Below are 22,807 nucleotides of genomic sequence, written 5' to 3' on the forward strand. Positions count from 1 at the left end.
TACTTGATTGGTCTATGGCGGAACTGCTTTTGATCAAGAGGCTTTTTTTTTTCCCAGATGCTAATGCTAACTTTGACTAAAGTTACAATCTTGCTTTAAATGTGTAACAGCAATGATTTCAAATGCATCTTTACCTGCTCATTAAACAACATCAACAACATAAGCCTCCTAGTTTAAACAGGTTGTGTGAAACTGAACTACTTTGACATTTTTGCAAACCTTGTGGGGTTGAAAATTAAGATTCAAGGATGAATATGAAAATGTACCAATTTCTGAAGAGGACAGTTGCTACTGATATTAAGTCTGAATCTCATTACAAAGTGTCTTGGAATCTACTATTTCTGGATAACTATGTTTAGTTTGGATTATTTAGGGTCTAATAAATGGAGGGAATAATGTCAATATAGTCATCTTTATAGATTCTTGAAGAGATTTTGCAGATTTTCAACACTTAAGAACAAACATAACAGGATTTCAAATGACCTCTTAAGGATAATAAACAATTCAGTTTGAGACATCTGTGTGCCCATTATCATGAAGCTACAGCTAACACGAAGAAAGTTTTATGAGCACAGAAAATGTGGGTTTCTATTTATTGACTTGACTTGCTTTTCCCTAGTTACATGTGATAAAAACTGCTCAAAACATTCCAGACTCAAAAAACCTCAAGTATGAGGCAGGTCTAAGTCCATTGTTTACTGGTAAAATATTCCAACTTTCACCTAAAATGAACTTAAATGTAAATAGTTGCTGGTCTTATGAGCGTGAATAGTTCGAAATAGGTATGGGTGATATAAACTTAAAAGTTTTATCACAATATTTTGCAGTACAATTGCCAAAATAAAAGTGACTATATAAACTAGTACTTCTTTTTTAGGTAACTGTATGGCAGTTATTGTCACATCCATTGGAGCCCTACAATTGCTGTTGCACTTGCTGTGCATCACACTGTGTCTGCATTTTAAAATTTATTTACATTTATTGAACAACCAGCAGAGAAAATAATAAAACTATCAATCCTGACAATAAAGACATGTTAAGTGGAATTTATTGCAACAACAATAAGTCAAAATTTTTAGACATTTATCATGATAAATGATAGGATAAATGCTCACCCCTAGGCTGAAAGCAATTAATTTACATCCTCTGGAGCAGTTTGCTTCTTACTCTATCAAAGGTCAAAATATTTTAAGATATTCTATAAAGACAAATATAAGCTAAAATAACTTTAGCTGATCCTGCAGTAGACAGTAGGCCCTTCATCTCAAACCCACGCTGGAAAAAGAAAACAAAACCTTGCTGTGCTGGCAAGTTTTGCATGGTTGGCAACTGTGATTGGGTTTCAACTCCAGGATAGGGTCACAGCAATTGTGCGCATGTGTGTGTATGTGTCTACGTATTTCCATATGTGTGATCTGAGTGGACAGGTGAAGCGGATCAGGGTCAGAGGAGAGGACGACTGGCTCCAGGGTGACGAGACACAAACACAAACACACACACACACACACACACACACTCACACCCACACCCAGGTTATGGAACAAACAGCGACAGAAACTAGAATACACTGTTGTGCACACAAATGTCCAACAAGACTGAAGCGTGTAGCCGTACACACAGGCAGAAAGTGAACACACCTCTCTGAAGTTTGCTATCAACAGCAAACATGGCAGTCAGTGACATCTACACAAGAAACTCAGCCGGTAATTCTTCAAACCTGATGCAAACTTGACACACAGAAGGAAATTAAAGCTGCAAATTAGAGACTCCACATTTTTATTCCCCTGCCGTCAAGTCATGGGAAACGAGAAGCTTCCTGATTACTCCACAGGCTTAGTGTGGGCTTTTTAGCTCCAGATGGTATAATCTAATGGCTGCATCTCTGCCTCCCCCCCACAAGCTTCCTCATGCTGACAGCGCAGACTTGAATAAAATGTAATAGGCCAGATTAAGCATTAACAAAAGCAGGGGAACAAGGATTTAAAAACAAATGACAGTTACTCTAAACCCAGAGGACAAGGCATAAAGGCCCTTATGTCGTCTTGTGGGACGGATGAGGCCAATGATTTTTATTTTTGGACTATGTGGGCGAGACCAACTGTCCTATATAAGCGCCATTAAAGACAATAAGATGCAAACGGAGCATTCGGAGTCAATTTGACAATCGACTGCTGCCCTCATGTTTCAGGAATCTAACTATTTGTGACCAACTCCTCTCCGCATTGATTTTACTCAAGTACTGCTGACACAAACAGCATCAGCAGCTCATATTTTATTCTTGACAAAATATCTGTAGATAAAACGATGAGAGAGCCACAACGTTTGCTCCGCTTTAATGCCCTGTTAAAGCCTGTCAATCCTTGATGGGAAAGCTAAATGGAAAAGCTGTCAATACTGCATAGCGAAGCTAAAAGACTGACAACCGCCCAACAGGCTACCACGCAAACTTTTAAAGTGCTCCCACGTGCCGTGAAAGTGCGGCAGCAGGCAGAGGAGGAGGTGGGAACTAACATGAAAGTAATGGAGAACCTTAATTAAAAAAAAAAAAAACCCTTAAAAATCAGATTTTTTTTTTCCAGTGCTTCCAGGCCATGCTGAAAACAACCTTCAGTGTGGAAGTTATTAGAAGAAGACCCAAAGCTATCCATTCTCAGCATTACTGTGGTGTATAAAAATAAAGGCCCAGAGGGGATGCAATTCAAAAAGAAATAATTTTTTCCACATCTCTCCAGATTGTTTAAGATGCAAGAGAGAGCAAGACTTTCAGCAGATACCAGGAAGGCTGAACATTTTACAACAACTTTGTGATAATGTACTTAAGAGTTTGTTAAGTGAAGCATGTCAATGATTTGGAAGGTTCAAAGTTAAAATAATAGCATAATAGCATTCTCTAGAGGCTGCAAACAGCTTAAAGCTAGTCAGGCTAATCGCTAATATAAGATGTCAAATTACATCACTTTAAATTTGTTTTAAATAATATGTAAAACCTTGTTTCATCACGAGTCCTTTCTCACACACTATGTAATGTCGTCTCTGCTGCTTTAAACATTAATAATGACCGCTCAATGCAGGAAGGTTTGAGAGAAAAACTCATTAAAATGCTGCTCATATCTTTTGTATTATAGTTCTTAAAGAAAAATATAAATTACAGGCAAAGCTTTGAAAAAGTTGCTTAATTTTTTCCCCATCATGCCGTTCCTAAAGTTTAAGGTGCTTTGAGTGAGACACCGGAGAAAGTCCTAAAGTTTCACCGTACTGCCCCTCCCCAACCTGTTGCTGTCCATTGCTGGTTAGCGACCTATGGAGAGGGTAATGCGTATTTACCTTGATTTATTTTTTATTTTTTTTTAAAAAAAGGGACAAATTTGCCAATTTTAAACCTACAGTTGACACATCTGAAGCAGCTGTATGATAACTATCTGCGCAGATAGCCCAACTAAAAAGTTCATGGCAGTTTATTGCAATCTACAAAGAGCAGAACAGTAAAAGGCTATACTACTCTTAAAAACTACTAAATTTAGCTGTGATTTGGATATCTAATTATTTTTACTTAAATGTGTGTTAAGATAAAAATAACTCTAGTTAACAATATAGCTGTAATTATGAATATTGTACTTTTTAGCTGCCATTGAAATAATTCTTGTTTGTTTTGAATAAAAACAGGAACATGGTGTATTTTTACACAATGTCATGACACTTTGAGAATCTCATCAGCTTTCACTAAATTACTTTGCTTATAGAAACGCTAAACTTTAGCAAAAGTCAAGATTGAAATTGTAGACTTTTTCTATTGCCACAATAGTGGAGTCACTTTTAATGTGAACCACCAAGTATGAAACATCATTAAATTTTCAAGACTACGTCTCCCTCGTCTCCAATACATTCGCCTTTTCACTCAGCTTTTAAGAATGATCAACCCTGACAACTATAAAGCTTTTAGATTTCTGGCACGATTGGATAGAGTGTCTTGCAAACCAGATATGAGAGACTATAAACTGCTCTTTAGTCTTCCTGCTCTCCTATCCTCTTTCATGTCAGACTATTTTTGCCTTCTGATTCTTCCTTCATTTTTGGGCAGCTGCAGGCCGAGCCAACCCTCCTTACTAACACACACAGGAATACAAGCAGATAGCCACCTCTCGCCATGGCTATAATTATACATGTCGGAGGACAATAAGTGACATCATTGTTTAATTCTCATATTACTCTGATGTTAAGTTTAACTCCGGAGTACCAGCAGGGAACTACAACCCAGGAAAAAAAGTGGAATAGGTGGCATAGGTTTGATTTGGTGTGTTAAAGACTTTCAGAATATGGTGTCTACAAGTCGTCCCTCAATCAAAACTCATGCTTAATGACAGAACTTATCAAATATTTCCCCTATTGTTATTTAAAACCTTACATTGTGAAAGTAAGAGGTAATATTTGCCTAGTGGAAATAAAGGTTATCAACATTACTGTCAACAAATCTAAGAGGAAGTGCTTTTATTTTGAAAAATCTGAAATGTCACAAGACTAGAGTCCTAAACTTTGAGTTGAAGTCTAGAGTCTCAGAAGCAGCTTCAGTCCTAATCTCTGCCTTTAGATGCCAGTTTATTACTGAAGTCAGCAAACTAAATTCACCGTTTTATGGTCTGTTAACATTCACCATCTACACTCACCAGTCACTTCATTATGTAAACAAATGTTAACACAAATAGAAAACCAGCCAGACACCTGGCAGCAACTCAATGCACTTAGGCCTCCAGAAGCTGCAAAGACGACTTACTGAAAGGGATCTCAGTCATTTTCAGTCACTGCTAGACAAGATGGTCTGTGTATTTTACTTGGATTTTCCGTGCATAACATTCTCTAGCACCGCCATTTGATGCAACAAAGCCATGAAGAATACAATCTCTCAATGCACAACACATCAAACCTTTAAGCAGATGGAGTACAGCAGCAAAAAAGTGGTTGCTGCTCCTGTTAACCGAGACCAAAACATGAGGCTGTAACGCTGGCGCACATAAGGATTTGGTGAGTATTCAGGTAATGAGCAATGAATATGCCCAAATATTGCTGCTGACCATCTTCTAAAGAATACTTCTTGAACGTTTCTGAGTAATTCACTGTAGTCCAATGGCTTCCACGGTCAACAGATCTTAGCACCTTTAGGACTCAGTGGAACAGGAGATTGATTTCATGTTCAAATCTGAACAACTTTATGATGCCATCATGTCAATATGGACTCAAACTCTTGGGTGTGTTTTAACAGCTTATTAAATCTGTGCAGAGAATTAGAGCAGATCTGAAGGCAAAAGGGAGGTTTAACCTTGCAAGTGCTGAGGTGGTGTATAGAAGGATAACTTGGTGACGTACTTTGGAGGTGAACATGAATATAAATCATTAAAAAGGTACGCTCAAAACGGAACCACCATTAAGCAACCATTAAGTCAAGTCATAACAACAACAAATGCCAGGTCACATTCTCAGCAGGTTTCCAACATATGAACTGTGAACCTTTTCTGTTTGTTTGCTTTTTCTTATTCAGAAAGACAAGAATAAAGTTCTTGCTTCTTGTTTACATATTTTATTAAATTTCCAAAATGCAAAATGCATCACTTTTTAAAATTTTAATTATTTGAAGCTACTAAATGTTAGAGAGGTCAATTAATGTTGAAAATACTAAATTATTATAAGTTTGGTGCAGATGCTCTCAATGGCAGGCAGATCTACAAAATGCCAACTCATTCCAAATTATTCCTCTCGTGGTCTTCCCAAAACCGTTTCCATTTCCGCTACCCAGCACAAATAAACACAAAGGTAAGCTGACAAAAACTTACCAGGATAACAAATATGTTAACATTTTATTATTTGACTACAATCAAGCTTTGGACAATGTGAAATTACTTCTGATTGACAGCAAAGCTACTGCTAAATAAAGCGCCATCAGCTCTTTGATACTGAACACAAGCAAATAAAGACCCAAGAAGTGCAGCTACAAACCTCCTCCACACATCGGCCAAAGTCTTTGTTCTTCTTTTTGTCAGAGATCTCAGAGACTTCTTTAATGACCACCACTTAAGTGCAACAGAGCAAAGCCCTTTGCTTTAAACCTGAAAACATGCGCTACTGTATTGGAAGCACGTTGCATGGGGTGCAGGTCTTTTATTTCCGTTGTGTACCGTGTGAAGAGACCATTAGTGTAGTGTTTACATCCTGCTCAACGATTGAAAACCCTCTCCCAACGTGAACACAGACCCAGCACAGTTACTGACGAGCTGTTCACAGCTGAAAATCATTTAGTGCCAACACAAGCACTTGCACAAGATCAAAATACACACATGAATGGGGAAGTCAAGAAAAACCAAGGTGGTACTGGTTACGTTTTGACTCGGGCCTCATTATCGCTGACCTTTGCTTATCTGACTTTGAAACCAATTCACTCTGATGCAAACAGATGGAATTTCACACTGAGAAGTTTAACAAAGTCCTGCCCTTATTTTAATAGCAAGATAAGTTCTCCTAAAAAACAAACTGACTGCACCTTAAAATGTGGATTGTAGCTACACGATTATTACCCTTGCAATTGCAAACAATTAAAATATAGGAAGCTCATTAGCTGCAATTAAAAACAGTTTATTCAAACCGCTTCTGTAAATGAAACTCAACTAAGTAATTTGAAACAATCTACCTGTCCTTCAAATAATTACCCACTTTAACCCCTATAAAATCTGAGTAACCACCTGAATTACCACCTTTTATTGCATATTGGCTACACGTTCAGTATGTCTTTTTTTTTTTTTTCTGGAAATATTTCAGGAAATTTGTTACATAACCTACTAGATGCAATATGCAAGAGAAGTAAAATGAGCATGAAATAATAATAGCTTTGTGATACTGCAAAGCTCAGAGTCAGCACTTCTGTGCACGCTGGGCTTATTATTTCAAACATTACAAAAGCACAAACTGCCTCCCTCTCCTAAAGCATGTTAGTAAATGTGATGTACAACAGAGGGCTTTAGAAAGTTAAAGAAAGACTAATAAAACAGAAGTTGGTTAGTTAGAGCCACTAATCCCACAGTGGCTTAAACCACCGCTGGCTTGTAGCTTTTCAGGGTTAGCAATAATAATAAAACATCTTAATAAGGATGTCCGAATCAAGGCTTTTTATTCCAGATGCTAATTTGAGTCACAAAATGCCAACTATTGGTCGGTAAGTAAGTTGGTGAAGTAGAAGTTCAACATAATATGAACAACCCGCAGTACAGCTTTGAGAGGCATCCACAAGAAAAAAGGCTGTAAGTTGTCTGAAAAAATAAACATATTGGATGTACAAAATATAGCACATCTTGTTGAGGGTGTGGCTCACTTTCAGATGAATCTACTCTTAAATTAAAAGGTATTTTCAGACCTGATAGTCTGGTAGACCCGGTTTGATTGGGAACCAAAGTTGCAACATTTATTACATTTTCTGCTGCTTCTGTTTGCTTTCACACTGCAGTTTGTCAAATGATTCAAATCCTTTGAAAAACTTGTTCCCCTCCTTGCCTGTGGTGGCGCTGCACCAAGAACCACTGAAGAAAACGACACAAAAACCTCTGAAGACAACACTGACTGCAACTTTTTTTTTTATGAAATGTAAACAAAATGTAAATGTGGAGTCAGATTTTGGTTGTTTCATTTTTGTCTCTAGCTAAAGACCATGAGCCATTTCTCCCGCTAGCATTTGTTTTGGTTGCATTTACCCAGAATGCCCTGCGCCACAGTCCGCTTACTGTTTTTGCAGCAGTTTCTGGTCCGCCTGGCATTCATACATGAACCCCAAATGAATCTGACTTTCTAGGCAAACAGCTAGTTTAGTTTGACTAAAGCAAACTAAACAAGACTCTTTTTAAAAAAAAATAAAAAATTGTCAGTCTTTACACAACATTTCAACTTACAACTCTACAAATGTGGCATAAAAATCAGAATCTCATCTGTAGCATGTTTAATTTGAGCTCTGATCCTAAAATGCCTGCATTTCCCTCTTGCCCAACCTACTTAGGAAAGGAAGGTCTTATTAGAACAAAAAGTAAAGTTTACTGCCAAGCTAACTACAAAATTTTAGATTTAACCTTTGGCTAATTGGTTAATTATCTATAGCATCCTAGTAAATCCCAAAACATTACTTTTTGAAGTATCTATCTGCAAACTACAAGAGATAATACTGCCCAAACTGGTTTTGCCATACTGCAAATTTGACAATGATGGGGTTTGCAAGTTATTTAAAAAGAGCGAATCTTAATGTGTTCAAATAGATATGTTTCCGTAAAGGCTCTGCCAAATTAACATAGTGATTAATAACAAAACATAATTTAAAAATTGGGTCATTTTCTTTCACTAGCAGGCTCAGAAATCCCAATACACCAGTAAAGACGAGAGCTTTAGTGATTAAACTCTCCATCCACACAACACTATTCAAAAAGGCACCTCTTTGCTACCGAGCAGTCATTAAATTTCCTCAGATCTCCTCTCCAAAATGAATACGTGTTGGCTGATAGATAAGAAGTCCTAATTAAAAGCCAAAAACAGGAAGAAACAAAAAGGGGGGAAAAGTAGCACCTCAGCCAAAATCAGAGATAAAAGAACTGCTGTAACACCAGCTACACGCGGCCCCAATATTATTCCTGGGAGCTTCTTTCATACAGTCCATAAAAAAAAATTAAAAAAAATCAGACACAGAGCTGTAAGTACAAAACATTTATTTTAACACCACTGAAATAGAAGAGTAGCTGCAGCTGCTTGGAACACATCTTGATGTTGGTTTGCATCGCGTTCAATTGTTCCCCCACTTCCTCATCAAAAGGATTCAGATTACTGTTCTTATGCAAGCATTTAGACTTTGAATAAAAAAATATTTAAAAACTTCCAAACAAAATATACCAGCGCAACTTTCAAAATTCTCCAAATTTTCCAAGCCATATTCTCCAAAGCTTTGAGTTCCCTACTTTGCAATTGACTGAAGCCACCAGTTAGAGGCAATAATATGAATAAAAATAAATAAATCAGACAAGGTAAATGGATAAAAATACAAATAAATGTGATTAGTAATGTTCTTCTGAACCACAGAGGGATAGTAAAACTGAAACGACGTGTCAAGACTTGCATAAGCATGTTTTTTACAGCTGCTGATAGGATAAGAGGAACAAGACCTTTAAAAACATCCCAGTTATTAAATAGGTCAAAGACAAACAATGGTTGCTCAGTTAAAGACATTATTGCCTGTTTTAAATGCAATTGAGAAACTTTAAATTTTGTTTTGTTTGTCAATGTATACAGAAGTGTATTTCTAATGGAGTATACCCAGGTGTCTGAACACGTTTTCTCCTTACAGATATGTAAATGTAACTCTTTCATACAAATATTTGTTTTACAGAAGAAAAAAAAGGACTACAAGAAATCTATTTTTAGCTGCCACTTTAGTTTATGTTTCTTATTGCATTTACTCCAGCTCTGTCATAATGCTGTAAAAAAAAAGGGGGGGGAGGGTCTTAAAGGAAATTATTATATTTTGGATCTCAAACAAAGTTAAGGCCTTCAAGGCCAGAAGCATAAATAAGAATCTGCCTTTTCTTTGTTTGTTTGTTTTTAATCATGTTAGTGCAGTTTAAAAAAAAGAAAACACGCTTGTCTAATACAAAGAGTCATGCCCTTCAAACCAGGTATGCTCCTCCTTATATTGATAATGATGTACTATTCACTGCACCATCCTGAAGACGGTCATCTTCAACAAAATTGCAGGTTATTTTTATCCCTTTCTCACAGGAATACAAGTGAATGGATGGGTTCCCACTTATCTTATTCAAAAAGATGTAGCTAACACTTTGCTACGAATATCCTTTTGCAGGATAAAAAGATGTTTCAGGGGATCTGCAACTTATTTTTCTATGTGACAGAGCCAAGTGAAGGAGATAGTGTTTGACTATACAGCGTTATATAGCAACTATCAATATCTTGACGTATTGATAGTTTGCTCTCAACATCTCAAGCTAAATACATACGGTTAGTGTTTTTTCCCATAAGCTACATTACCATAGTATAGTAGTTTTACTCTCATGAGTAAAATGCAGATTATGTGTAGAAAAGTGAGGCTCACACAATCCCAAAAATCACATTTACCCAAATATTGACAATTTTAATGCTTCAAATTACAATTTTTTGTTTTAAGAATTGATGCTCACCCATCTTAATATCAACCAAACTGAGGTCACTAAAAAAAGCCTGTTTAAATCCACAGGCAAGATGCTGACCTGTTTCCAGCTACAGGATTTCCACTGACACTGAATGCTTATTAAAAATAGTAGATGATGCACAGAATTTTAACCAGACATTGGAATTTGTTACCATTATTGCACACATTTACTGTGACGTAAATTAATAAATCACATTCAGTATAATAAACCAAGGACCAAAAACAAAAGGAAAAACCTGTTTATTTAATGGAATTTTTCCCACTTTCAAAAGTGATGCAACTTAATGTTAGAAGAAGACATCAACAGTCTGTCTTTCATGTGTATAAATCTGTTCTTATGTGAAGGAAGTGGGAGGCAATCTCCCCCCGTAGGCCTTGATACAGACTGCTGGTACAACAGCCACGCCAGTATAACAAACTCCCAAAGTAATTTTGAGAGAGACCCCTTACTTTAGCAAGATGGTGTCACGCCGAGTCTCAATTTGCTGTGAATGCAGTGTGTGTGGGATCGTAGAGTCTGACTGTACACTAGCCCACCAGCTCCCTTTGGTGTGTGTGTGTGAGAGAAATCAATCCACCAACTCCTGTTTGCACTCTTGCTGTCATAGTTGAGACACTCAGCATAGCACTTCCCTGTTCTGAGTGCAAGCGCTGCATGTGAGCCAAAGGCATAAACATGCTACTGTAACCTTCAGACGGTGTGATACGTTATCAAGTCTGTTTGCATCTAGAGCTGTTGTAAAAAAATATTTTAGCAATCGAGTACTTTATAGGATATTTTTGCGATTAATTCACTACAACTAATAAGCGGAAGTCAGAGCGCTGCCCACCACAAATAATGATCTGGCCGGAATACATAATAAATACATAAAAACATAATTTAACGAAGCTTTGAGGCAGATAAATTTTGCTCGAGGAATTTTAATAATCGAGGTATTCGAATCATTTCAGCCCTATTTGCATCCTTTTGTTGCTCTGAATTGAGGATTTGGACTGAAGAAGTTTTCTTCTTGGAACTTGTTACAAGAAACTTTTAGATTGACTGGATTCCTCTCATTTAGTGATTTTATATTTAAACTAAAACTTAATGGGGCCAATTCAATGACATCCACATTGAATAGCTTGACATTTCTTTTTAACTATGTATTTTTTGTTTAGTATTTGTTGCTGCCTCTTGACCAGGACTCAATGAGTTTTTATCTTGGTAATAAAAGAACAAATAAAAACTTCAATCAGTTTCTTTGATAACGATGTGCAAAAAGCCACTGGTGAACTATTCTGGGGTCAATTTAACTGCATGTTTCGGATATTTAATTAAAATCATCTGGTATTTCAAAGCCCAGGGTTTCCCCCCCAGTGTATTATAAGCCTGGCGGTCCACCAGGCTTTACTTGTGCCAGGCTAAGCACTGCTTATTTATTTAAGTTTTTAAACAATGTTTGCATTTTTTAAGACGTTATAGTTTGTGTTCAAGTATTAATCCTCCAATAACCCATGATTATTAAGGCATATTTGCAACTTTAAACATTTTTTAACTTAAAAACATAACGGTATGCTGGATGAATGACTGCCCTAGCACCCAACCACCAGGCTTAGCAAGTTTTCTGGGGGAAACCATGAAAGCCTATGACGACAAAATGCATTTCAACGTGAACAGGCCCACAGCATCACAGATCCTCCACCGTATTTAACAATGAGCGTTAGTTGTTTTTATGCATATTCATCCTTTATTTTACAGAAATCTAAAGCTTTACATCTTAAAAGTCAAAAGCAAACTCCACATTTACATTTGTGATAGTAAACCACATTTTCTTCCTGAATAAAAAATAAATAAAAGGTTTTAGTTACATTTTAGTATTTTATTCCCCCAGTGGATTTTGTCAAACTAAACCAAGGTAATCCATGTAAGAGGTCAGATTTATTTTTATTTTTCAGTCCGAGCTCACATTACTACAATAAAAATAACTATTTCAAAGCTTTAGTACATGGCGTGCCAACAAACCAGCCCTGCGGGTTTATCGAGGCCAACGAGAAGCGACTGTCCCAGTGAGAAGATCCTCCTTTCCTTCCTCATTTTAATAAACTCTAAACAAGGGTGTGAAGTCAAACTGCTAGTCAGCTGTGTTTTCAAAGGCATTTTCTGGATTAAAGTTGAAGAAAATTGAGCTGCGTAAGCATTACCAGAACTCAACATTCAGGGTTTGGTAGCAGCGACTCAATGTTTTTAAGAATGGGTGATAGTTTTCACCCTAATAGACATTTTTCCCATCAGCTAAGCTAACATGTCAGAGCTTGAGCTGCTCAAGTATTAATTGTCTGCTTTCATTCTCAACCGTTTTAGTTCATAATTCATCGAGGTTTGTGCAGTAACTAGAAAAATATTCTTTTTAAGATTTGATTTATTTATGTCATTTTTATTATGTTGTAACAAATCTTAGTATTTGATATGATGTTTTACTCCTATATCTTCAAAAGTTTTAATCTACAATTGGAAACAGCGAATCCATGTTAATAATGAGGGAAACCTTCCGCTGGACTGGCAGAGCAGAGGAACAGAGTTCACCTGAAGCCTGGAGAAAAGCCCATCGTTTCCCCTCCTGTATGACGTCAAGCTTTTCTAATCTACGGTTGAGTGCCACACCTACGGCTCAGCCAAACCAGAAAGGCCAGTTTCACCCCTGCTCCCTGAGATTCAGCCCAACAAACAGCTGGAAGCGTCACAGCAGCCGCCGCACCACTCCGATTCCCAGGAACGCCAAACCTTTGACCACAAAAACGAACCTCCGATTTCATTAATAATTAACAGAGTGTGCGAGGGGGAAATAATGAGTAACTCCTCTCTGAGTGAGCGAGTGAGTATGACGAAGTGAATGACATTTGTGTGCTTGAAGCAGAATCCCTGGTTAGCTTGCTTTTCATCTCATCTGGCTCGTGAGAGGTCTGTCAAGGTTAAAGGCCTAATTTATTGTTTTCTGGGAGTGAAAAAAAGGAGCATGTAAATCAAAGTAAAACATTGCTTAGAGATGAATCATAAAGGCAAAAAAAAAAATGGTTGTGATATATTCCACAAATCCAGAAACTCTCATGTATACAGAGTTTCACTGCAAGCCTCTTATACTCCCAAAAGGTGTCAGGTGAAAAACATGAACCCGTGCCCAGCTGCACTCAAATTACCAACACGCCGTTTGCTTTGTCTTTTGTTGCTGTGGTGCTTAGCACCGTTTTTAATCTGCAAGCCACAGTGGGGCAGCTTCAGTAGGTCAAAGTAAAACACAAACTAAAGCTGAGAAACAAGACAACTGGGCAGTTGGTACAACACTCTTAAATTAATTCAGAGGCCAAATAGATCACCATGCTAGCTCACAGGTGGTACAGGGGTTTCTAGACGATGCAAAGGTTTTTGTTTTAAAAAAAAAAAAAAACACAACAGGAGGTGTTCCTAATCTCATTCATTAAAAGTCCACATAAATACAACACAATCTGATTTAACCTCATTAGAAGCAAGTATTAAACTGTTTCCTAATGAAATTTAAAAAGGTTTCGTCACTGCTGAACCTTATCAGACAAGAAGAGCCTAAATAAAAGGGGCAAAACTATGGAAAAATGTTGCTGATCTGTCTAAAATGCTGACTATAAATAACATTAGAGACTGTTTGGGTTTTAATAGAAATACTTTACACAATTCCCGATGATTTGGCAGAAAAAAGAACAAAAAAACAAAAACAAAACAAGATTACGTAAATAGCTGTCAAACCAAAAGGCTTAATGATACTCAAAAGGTATTCTAAAACCACCCTGGAATTTTTTCAGCTTCTGTCACATTACAACAACAGACTTGCTAATTTTATAGGACAGTTGAAGGAAAATGATAGCAGGGCTTCTCTACTAAAACAATGTGGGTTAGGAGACTGTTAAACATATTACTATGGTATCATCAGTAGGGATAAACACACGACGACTCTCTGAACTAAAGCCGTGAAGAAGAAAATTATAACTGCCATTTCTAATAGTCATACTTTCATTAACTGTTTTTATTATTTTATGCTTTGATGCACTTAAAACTAAAATACATTTCTCTGGTTAAATGTAAATGTTGGTACTTATAAACGGTGCTGCTATCTTGTCAGATCCATTTTCAAAAGGAGATTGTAAATCTCAACAGGGTTTTTTATTTTATTTTATTTGATAAATATTATTATTACTGTGTACCGTCACCAATATTCAACCACCACAATCCAGATTTATTTAATTTCAGTTTGTGGCTGTACAGTAACCAGATGCAGCAGGATATGAACAATATTTCAGGTGAAACTTTCTGTAATAAAAAGAAAAATCAATGTATAATATGTAGTTCTATACATCCATGTAATTGAATACTTGAGACCAACTCTAAAAATGCCTACAGCGACCTATTTTAGTACTCAAAATACTAAAAATGCCTTAATATGCATCAATAATCGCAGTGGAAAGCGTCATAGTCCTAACAGATCCTAACGTCAATCAATAGTCTCCCTCATCTATGCTCAACGAAAATTATTCACGTCAACTAATAGCGAGTCAAGTAGCAAGTTGATATGCTTTACAAAAAATAATCTGCAGATAGGCAGATTTAAATTTTCTGAGTAATGTTGAGTTATGTTCCACAGAAAAATCCCCAAATAGGTAAATCTGTGAATACTGAATCACAAATACTGCTGAAGACTGGTACAAAATTAAAATAATATGCATTACTAATCATTCTGGCATCAGACCTAAACTGTCTGCTGTTTTCATAAACACACAAACCCTAAAACCACAATGAAAACCACAGTCTGGTCCCGAGCATGACGACGTGCCAGCGGTACGTTTTGTCCACAGTAAAATAAGTCATAAGTGTGAGATATTAAAGTGGCCAAACATGTGCAACATTATATGACTTCCCTGCAAGTACAAGCCTCAATAATTCAGGGCATGTACTGCTGAAAATATTAACCAAAGCAGCATACAGGTATCTGATTTCAGGCCAGTTCCTGTTCAAACACAAGCCAACTGTCAGCATAAAAATCTGATATAACCATGCAGCTTCAAGGTATAAGTTGTAAAATACACTCACTTCCATGTTATCTTATGAAACGTTCATAAAATACAAACGCTCTTTGTGATGCGTAATAAAAGGCCTCACTAGAAAAATCCCTGCATGTGAAGTTGTTGATGGAAATATCTGCACCCCATATCACAAAATGTCAGGGGAAAAACCTACGTAGCAAATCTTTATGTAAATAAAATGAATGAGATAGAAATTGCCCATAAATTTATTTACTTCCAAATAATTTTCATCGAATATGTTGACGTCAACAAATTCTTTCAGGCATTTATTAAAACATTTACACAATTAATTATGAGTATTTATAAATTTATCTATTATAAACCATGATAAGTAATATTTAAATGATTCCCACGACCCTTATAGATAATTACTGGTATCTTACATGTAACATACGAAAGAAATTGGCCAATTAGGCTGAACAAAAATAACAAAACAAATGAGAGGAATGTTAATTAGATCCTCTGCAATCAGGTTGATTTTTAACTAGTAAATTGTTTTCTGTTTTAAAGTAAAAATGGCTGGTTGAAAGCTGATGTGAAAGCATGTGAATGATGTCAAACAGACACACAAACACAAATAAAGGATTGTTCTGCTCACTTTTGAACTGTGCATTAGCTTTCAAGGCCTTTTTTATCATTCTACTGTTGCTAATTATTTATTAACTAAGGTAGCTAGAAGAAGATTGTCAAACAGAGAAACAACAGTTAGCGATGAGTTAGTCTAATTTATAATGTTTTATTTTCAGCCATTCAATTTATTTTCTATCCTTATAGACAATTTTTCTAGGCTGATAAAGCAAAAGACAGATAATGGATTTATATCCAAACAGTCAAGCTTTTAAAGGGTAATATTGCAGCCACCTGTTTGGCAGTGAGCAGCAACAAGTTAATTGGCAGAAGAAAGCTTAAGAAAAAGAAATGGGTTCCTACTCCCTTTCTGCTGCTCCTCTCAGTTTAACTACAGACTTACACAAACACTGCAGTAACAAAATCCAGTTTATAGTTCAAATATCTTAGCATGCTTGAGATAAGACAAAACTAACTTCTAATTACTACTGTATAGATATAGGGCCTTGATTTAAGTAAATATTTGATTAAAACATCAGTTCCACTGGCAGATTATTTCTCTTAAAACAAGATTTAAATTTGTACATAACTTTAATATTCTGCTCATAATAAAACAGCAGAGTATTTTAATTTATTTCCTTTGAATCTCAAATAAACACCTGATTTAAATTAATAAAAACATTTTTTTTTTAAGTCAATAAAACTTGAACGCCTCGCCTTCATTAAATTTCAACAACAAAGAAGAATCCCGTTCGATCAGCCACTTCCCAACAATGACAAAAAAACAGAACTAAACGGACCGACCAGTATTTCAAGCCTGTACGCGTGTCAAAAGACGTGGTTTGATGAAGATTTTACTGTAAAACAGGAAATCCGTCGGTCATACGCAAGGAAGCCGACGAGCAACAACAGCAGCATTCTGGAGACATTTCACACCAAGAAATGATCCTCTGTACTTTAATTGCTGAAGTAATTAAAGTACAAATCCCTACAGCTTTCCATTTAAAACAAGTTACCTGTATGTCATGCACTTTTCAACAAGTTCCTCAAACCGACTGCTGGTATAACGAGCCCTTTAACATATCTGCCATTTAACACCACTAAACACATGTCACTTCTCTGACGATACGCCCGAGTCAGACTTGGACGTCTTCACAGGTTACTTTTAATCCCACCTCAGTTTGGAGTACGGCTGACATTCGCTGCCATTTGGTCCTGTATCTGTAGCTTTCCAAACAGAACCGTTTGTTAGGGAATGCACATCTGTGACCTTTCACCCAGCAGGTCTGTTAAGGACTGGCAACGATCAAAACCCTTTTGTCTCCTGAATGGAAAAATTCAGATTAGATGTGATCGGGTTAATGAATAAATGACTTCAATCCAATGCACATCACATGTTTCGAGGAATGAGGGGGAAGGGGCTTCCAGCTGCTACAGGAAATATATCCTCCTCCTCTTCTTTATTGTCATATCACCATTTATAAAACGCCACTTTGGAGGAGAAATGCTGTGTGCCAGTGAGAGGCATAGAGGAGAGCTAAATGTAATGCTCTCTTCGTCATAATGAGACGTTGGAGCTATTCTAGATGGACGGTTATCTGCCTTCATCCGGCCAATAACCGCTCTTGCTTGGTCCAGACGAGAAAAATGCAACATTAATGGCCTCATCCGTCTGTGAAAGCACTGGCATTTAGCATGAAGACAGATATTTAATGCACAGCTTCATGAATATTTCTATTTTAGTTTAGTCAGCTCTTCGTCAGGTTTGAAAGGAAAAGCTGCTGAGCACCAGAGAGAGGTGAACATTAAGAGCATTTTTATATTTAAGATTTCCTTGTGAAAAAACAAATGTACAAATTTTTCTATATTAGAAAAAAACATTTGTGAAAATTTTCAGATATGTTTAATTTTTAATAGAAATGTTATTTAGAAATAAAACATTTTATTTAAATATGCTTCATTTATTTTAAAATTATTTTTCACTTAAATATTTTTTTATTTAGATAGATTTTTTAAATCATTTTTAAAATTGTATATTTGAAAATTAGAAATTAAAAAATATTAAATAAAAAAAATATACATTTTTTTGCTTGTTTGGCTCACGTACACTAATGCTGCAACAGTAAATTATGCTAAAAAAAATTTTTGTTTTTTTAAATGGAGTGACCAGTAACCCTAAACAATGTTTAACAATACAATTTACTGGAATTATCAATACAGCAAATGGAAGTAGTACCAGTCTATAAAACTGTGATGCCAAAACAATACAAGGTTCAGTTTGAACACACAGCTGTCGGAAACAAGTTAAGGAAATGTATCGTAATGTTTAAACATTAAACCTAAAAGATTTAGCTGCTGTTACAGACAATAAGAGAAACTTCTTTCCAATTGAAAGGATTTCTCACTTGATTCATGATGTACCACAGTTTTTAAAACCCCCAAAATTTGACATATTGCATGTATATTGTTTAAAATGATTTTGTGTAAAAGCTGAGAAAATGCTATGGAATTGCAGCTAATTTTCAAAGAGAGTTTTGATTTAATATACTTAAAAGGTTTATCAAAACAACCAACAACACATTGTTGTTTTCAAACAATTTACAAGATGTTATCTGAAAGATCTTTAGGTTTACATGCAATGCAGCATTATCTTTCATAAACATAAATAATGTTTTCTTAAACGAAAGAAGTCTTTGTGATGCTCCAAGTTTTCTTCGAAAGCTTTTTACATAAAACACCAGTAAAATATTAGTTTTTTTTTTTTTTTAATGATGAAGAAACATATTCCTCCATTTTTCTGTTCATAAACCAGATACCAGCAGGTTGGAGCTTTAATTTGCCTAAAAAGTGAAAATCCTTTGATAGATTATTGGTATCGATGTCCTTCCCAACTGCATAGGCCTAAAAACTAATTTTCTTGAACACATTTGTTTCCTGCCATGACATAACATCCTCTCTGACACAATACAGCTCAATCATTTTTAAGCTAACCGTTCTATTCTGGCTTCGTGCCCCGACAGCGACGCAGCTAAATACGGAGGTGCGTATCTCTCAAAAGTGTGTGCGGTTGTACCCTCACCTACATGTGGTCAACATGCTTTTCCTTTTACAGAACACTGGAGGTAATGATCTGTGCTGTTTAATGTGCCAACACACTCAGGTTGACTCATGGAGTGAGATCAGGGTATGAACAGATAACGTCTGACAGCAGCCTGGTTTTTTTTTTTTTTACACGCAGCAAAAACCTCTGAACCCTCAGGTGTCCGCCAACAAGAAGCCTTCCTATTGGCTAAGAGCCCACATACCTGAGCTCTGCTTTTCAGTAGAGAAAGTAGAAAACCAAAAAGATTAATTTGTGTTATTTCTTCCTACCAGAAGTGGTAAATACATTCTTCCAGGGAGGTTTTTGACAAAATTTCCAAAAATAAAGTTAATTGTAGTCTCTCAGCAGATGTTTTTAAAGTCATTTAGAGTTAAATTTATAACCGTAAAACCATGAAATCAATGCAATTTCTTTATATAATGCATATTCACAATAAGTGACAACTCAAAGTATTTTAGGTGCACAGCTTAACAAACCTTTATTCTTCCAACAAAACAATTTGTTTCCCATTGTTCAAATCCTTTGCAAAGCACCAAGTGATTATTCCAGTGTATTTAGGAACCTCTTAGCTTAAGAAGAGATAATGGAGCATTGTTTGACATCACATGGTGATGTGTATTGTTGCAGTTCACTTCCTGCACCTGTATAAGCCATGAAATGACGGTTGTGCCTCTCCCCAACCTCAAGGCGTCATTTGAAATCCAACACGACGAAACCTTTTGGTAGATTTTAAACAAAACCGAGTATATAGTAGATAGGAACTGAACTTTAATTGGAAGTTTGTACCGTAATCACTAAAAGCTTCTTCCCATTGTTAATGATCCTCTGTCACAACAGACTTCCTGCTGGGAAATATTTAGTTTTCCTGAGTCAACACAGCCCTGTGCAAACAATACGCGAACTGATTTCTTCAGTGTGAAACTACTTCACAGACATATTAACGTTTTGAATGGCAAATGAGAGCGTCTGTGTATCTAGAAGGTAATGTTCTGGCCTTTATTTCCCCTCTACAAGAACGCACATTTCACCATATTCAAATGATTGTTTCCACACCAAGACATGCCCCATAAAGGAGCCACAAAAGATTATAGATAACAATTCAAGACATAATCTAATGTGGGCAACGAATACCACATCTGCTCCAGAAAAATCATGATCTTTTTAATATTTCTTAATGCTACCTATTTATTTGCTGCTAGTTTGATACATAAGAACAACAACACAAAAAGAACACCCTCCGCTAAATCTACGGATAATCTAACGCGCTAATTATGCAGAATATTACAACTTTCAGTCCTTTTGCTCTTTGTAGAGTATCAAGGTCATATTGCCTGGTTCATTATTCAGGTTTTCTGTTATGCTAGCCAGCTAGCATCCAGACGGACAATGATGTTAGTTACAAGTAGGAGTGACGGCACTCCTTAAGCTTTCACACCGTGATTGTTTGTGTTTTTTGAGTCCACAAATACTTCCAGACGGATGAACCGTTCTGTGAATGACAAGAGACGCTTTGTAGCTTCCGTTCAGCCAGAAAACAGGCAGTGCTCAGCAACATTTATCTGCTTGGTATCTTATTAAACCAAAACACTTATGGTCAGAAAGTTGGCGACTTCAGGTTTTCTGATTCTTAGTGTGTGAACGTACATATTTTCATTCCGCTATTACGCCTAAATGTCTCCACTGTGGGACAATAACGACTATTTTTATTCTGGTTTTTCTTAAAGTGAAATAAAGTGTCGGTATTGCAGGTTGGTAATATCTAAATTCAATAAAAACATAGTTGGAAACTAAAAGCGTTGCAGTCATTGCATTAATGAAGGTAACATCGCGGTGCACCGATTGCAGTTTTATACCCCGTCACCAATCTTTAAAAACCCTGACGATTTCGATTTTGGTCAATACTTCCGTTTTTTGTCTGAAAAGTCGCTAAATATAGCAACAAAGTTATTAAAGGGAACAGCAGATGATTTTTAGACCTTTGCAAAGGTAAGATAGCATCAGTGGACGTCATCGCTCTACCAAATTTAAGAAATCTTTGTTGATTTATCGGGTCACCTCTACTTAAAATGCAAGTTATCAAGAAGTTTTAAATAAAGGAAAGTTTATTATCAATAATAGATTTTCAGTGAAAGTTATTTCAGCCGATGTTTAGTCACACGGTTTTGGTTTTAGCATTAACATTTGAGACATGAATTGCCCCAAACTCCAATATTACTTCTTACAACACTAATTTTGTCCACCATTTCAAATGGATTCTTTGACTACTTTTTGCCAACATACCTATGCTGTCCGTTTCTGGTCATTTGCAATGACAAATACATTAACAATCATGTTAAATTGTCTATGTTCCAACAGGTTGAGGTGGCAGAAAGTCAAAAAGGAAGACCTGCCTGGAAACACAGACTAAACAGATACCTAAATTTGCTCTGCCCTGCTTCAAGGAGTGGGAAATCCAGCATGATTGCGTAGGCACGCTGGTGAATCACTGTTGTGTGGCAAAAGACAACAAAGGCAGAGCAAAAGGACTGAGAAATCAGTCATTTATAACACTATTCGGGAAAGTCGTCTTACCTGTGCTGTTGAAATCTCAATGACTTGCCCCTGTGAGGGCCTTGTTGACATTTCGGGAGAAAACCGTGAAGAAAGGCCGATCGATCAGCGTCTGCTGATCATTTAAAACCCCTTGTAGCTAATGGTGGAGGGAAACTTCCAACAGATGTCCCCCGTTGAATCAACAAGTTGAATCCCACATCAGCGGCTAGTTAGTAGAGTTAGCCTACGAGCTAGCGACTAGCTTGTAGCTGCTGCGTGTCCCATGTTTGTCAACGGGCAACAACCTTACGAAAAAGCTTTTTGTTTTCCCCCCTCAGCTTTGCAGTTTGGCTTTAAAAGCATTCAGATCCAAAAAAGCATTTATAAATGGAAAGCTGAGGAGTATGCAAAATGGGTACGTTTGTGGGACAGCTAGCGTGTTGTGCTAGCTTGGAAGGAAAAAGTTGAGCAACGGTTGAGCTAAATGGGGACAAGGCAACTTAATTCTTCATGAAAAATTTTGTTTTCATCCAAAGCTAACTCCACAATACTCATCGACGGCGTTTCAGCGTCCCTCTTGTGCCAACAGATGTTTCCTTTAAGCTTCGAGAACTGGTCCGAGGTCCAAAAACTTTCAGGCCAAAAGTTATTCCCGACTCTGACAGGACAAAGTCAAAATATCCCACTCAGAAGAATCCTGGAAGGAGACAGGAAAGGTAAAACTTTGTAAAATAGAGACATTGCAGGTGAGAAACGCCGAATAGAGTTTGTTGCGTTGGCTAACTGTTAGCCAAAAATCGCTATTTCAACGTCTCTTTCAAGGCAAGGCTTAGCTAGTTAGCTTCAATCACCCAGCGACAGACCGCAGTGGCGCTGACTGCCAAAAGGGCGACCCGCAAAAAAAGAAAAAAAGAAAAAAAATTAATCCCAAATCCACGCAAATTACCGGCGATTTCTCTTTCTTGCGTTGCGTGATTGGAATAAGGTCGCTCACCGAGTGCTGCACTGCAGTGTGGCGATATAGCAGCAGCAGCTCGTCCTGTCGATGCGCCGACTGAAGGAGGAGGAATCATCAAGTTGTTGAATCCATTATAGGGCAAAGTGGGGCTTTCTTCTTTAGGAGGTGTGTGTGCGTGTGTGTGTGTGTGTGTTACGGGCGGCAGGAGGAGGGGGGTAGAAAGGCGAGGAGCTGCGCCCCGAATGCGGTCTATCCTGCCCTGATACCGGAACAAGCCAATAACAGCAACATGGCTGCTTGCACCACGACTAAGAGGGAGGGAGTTCTGTGTTCGGCTTTGCTCGATTTT

At 37.0% G+C, this 22,807-nt stretch overlaps 1 protein-coding gene across 13 annotated transcripts in view; it reads right to left on the reverse strand.

The window, feature by feature from the left end:
* mark2b (MAP/microtubule affinity-regulating kinase 2b) overlaps window positions 1–22,786 on the reverse strand; it is a 61,781-nt gene extending 38,995 nt beyond the window's left edge. For 9 of the 13 annotated variants that reach the window (XM_044096807.1, XM_044096798.1, XM_044096803.1 and 6 more), the window contains exon 1: window positions 21,540–22,786. In XM_044096807.1, the coding sequence (XP_043952742.1) occupies window positions 21,540–21,590 (51 nt within the window). In that variant the 5' untranslated portion in view covers window positions 21,591–22,786. The remainder of the gene's footprint in view (window positions 1–21,539) is intronic. The other 4 variants (XM_044096805.1, XM_044096796.1, XM_044096804.1 and 1 more) reach the window with 3 other exon arrangements.
* Between the last annotated feature and the right edge of the window lie 21 nt (window positions 22,787–22,807).

The sequence above is a fragment of the Gambusia affinis genome, linkage group LG18, assembly GCF_019740435.1.
Source record: "Gambusia affinis linkage group LG18, SWU_Gaff_1.0, whole genome shotgun sequence".
Taxonomy (NCBI): Eukaryota; Metazoa; Chordata; class Actinopteri; order Cyprinodontiformes; family Poeciliidae; genus Gambusia; species Gambusia affinis.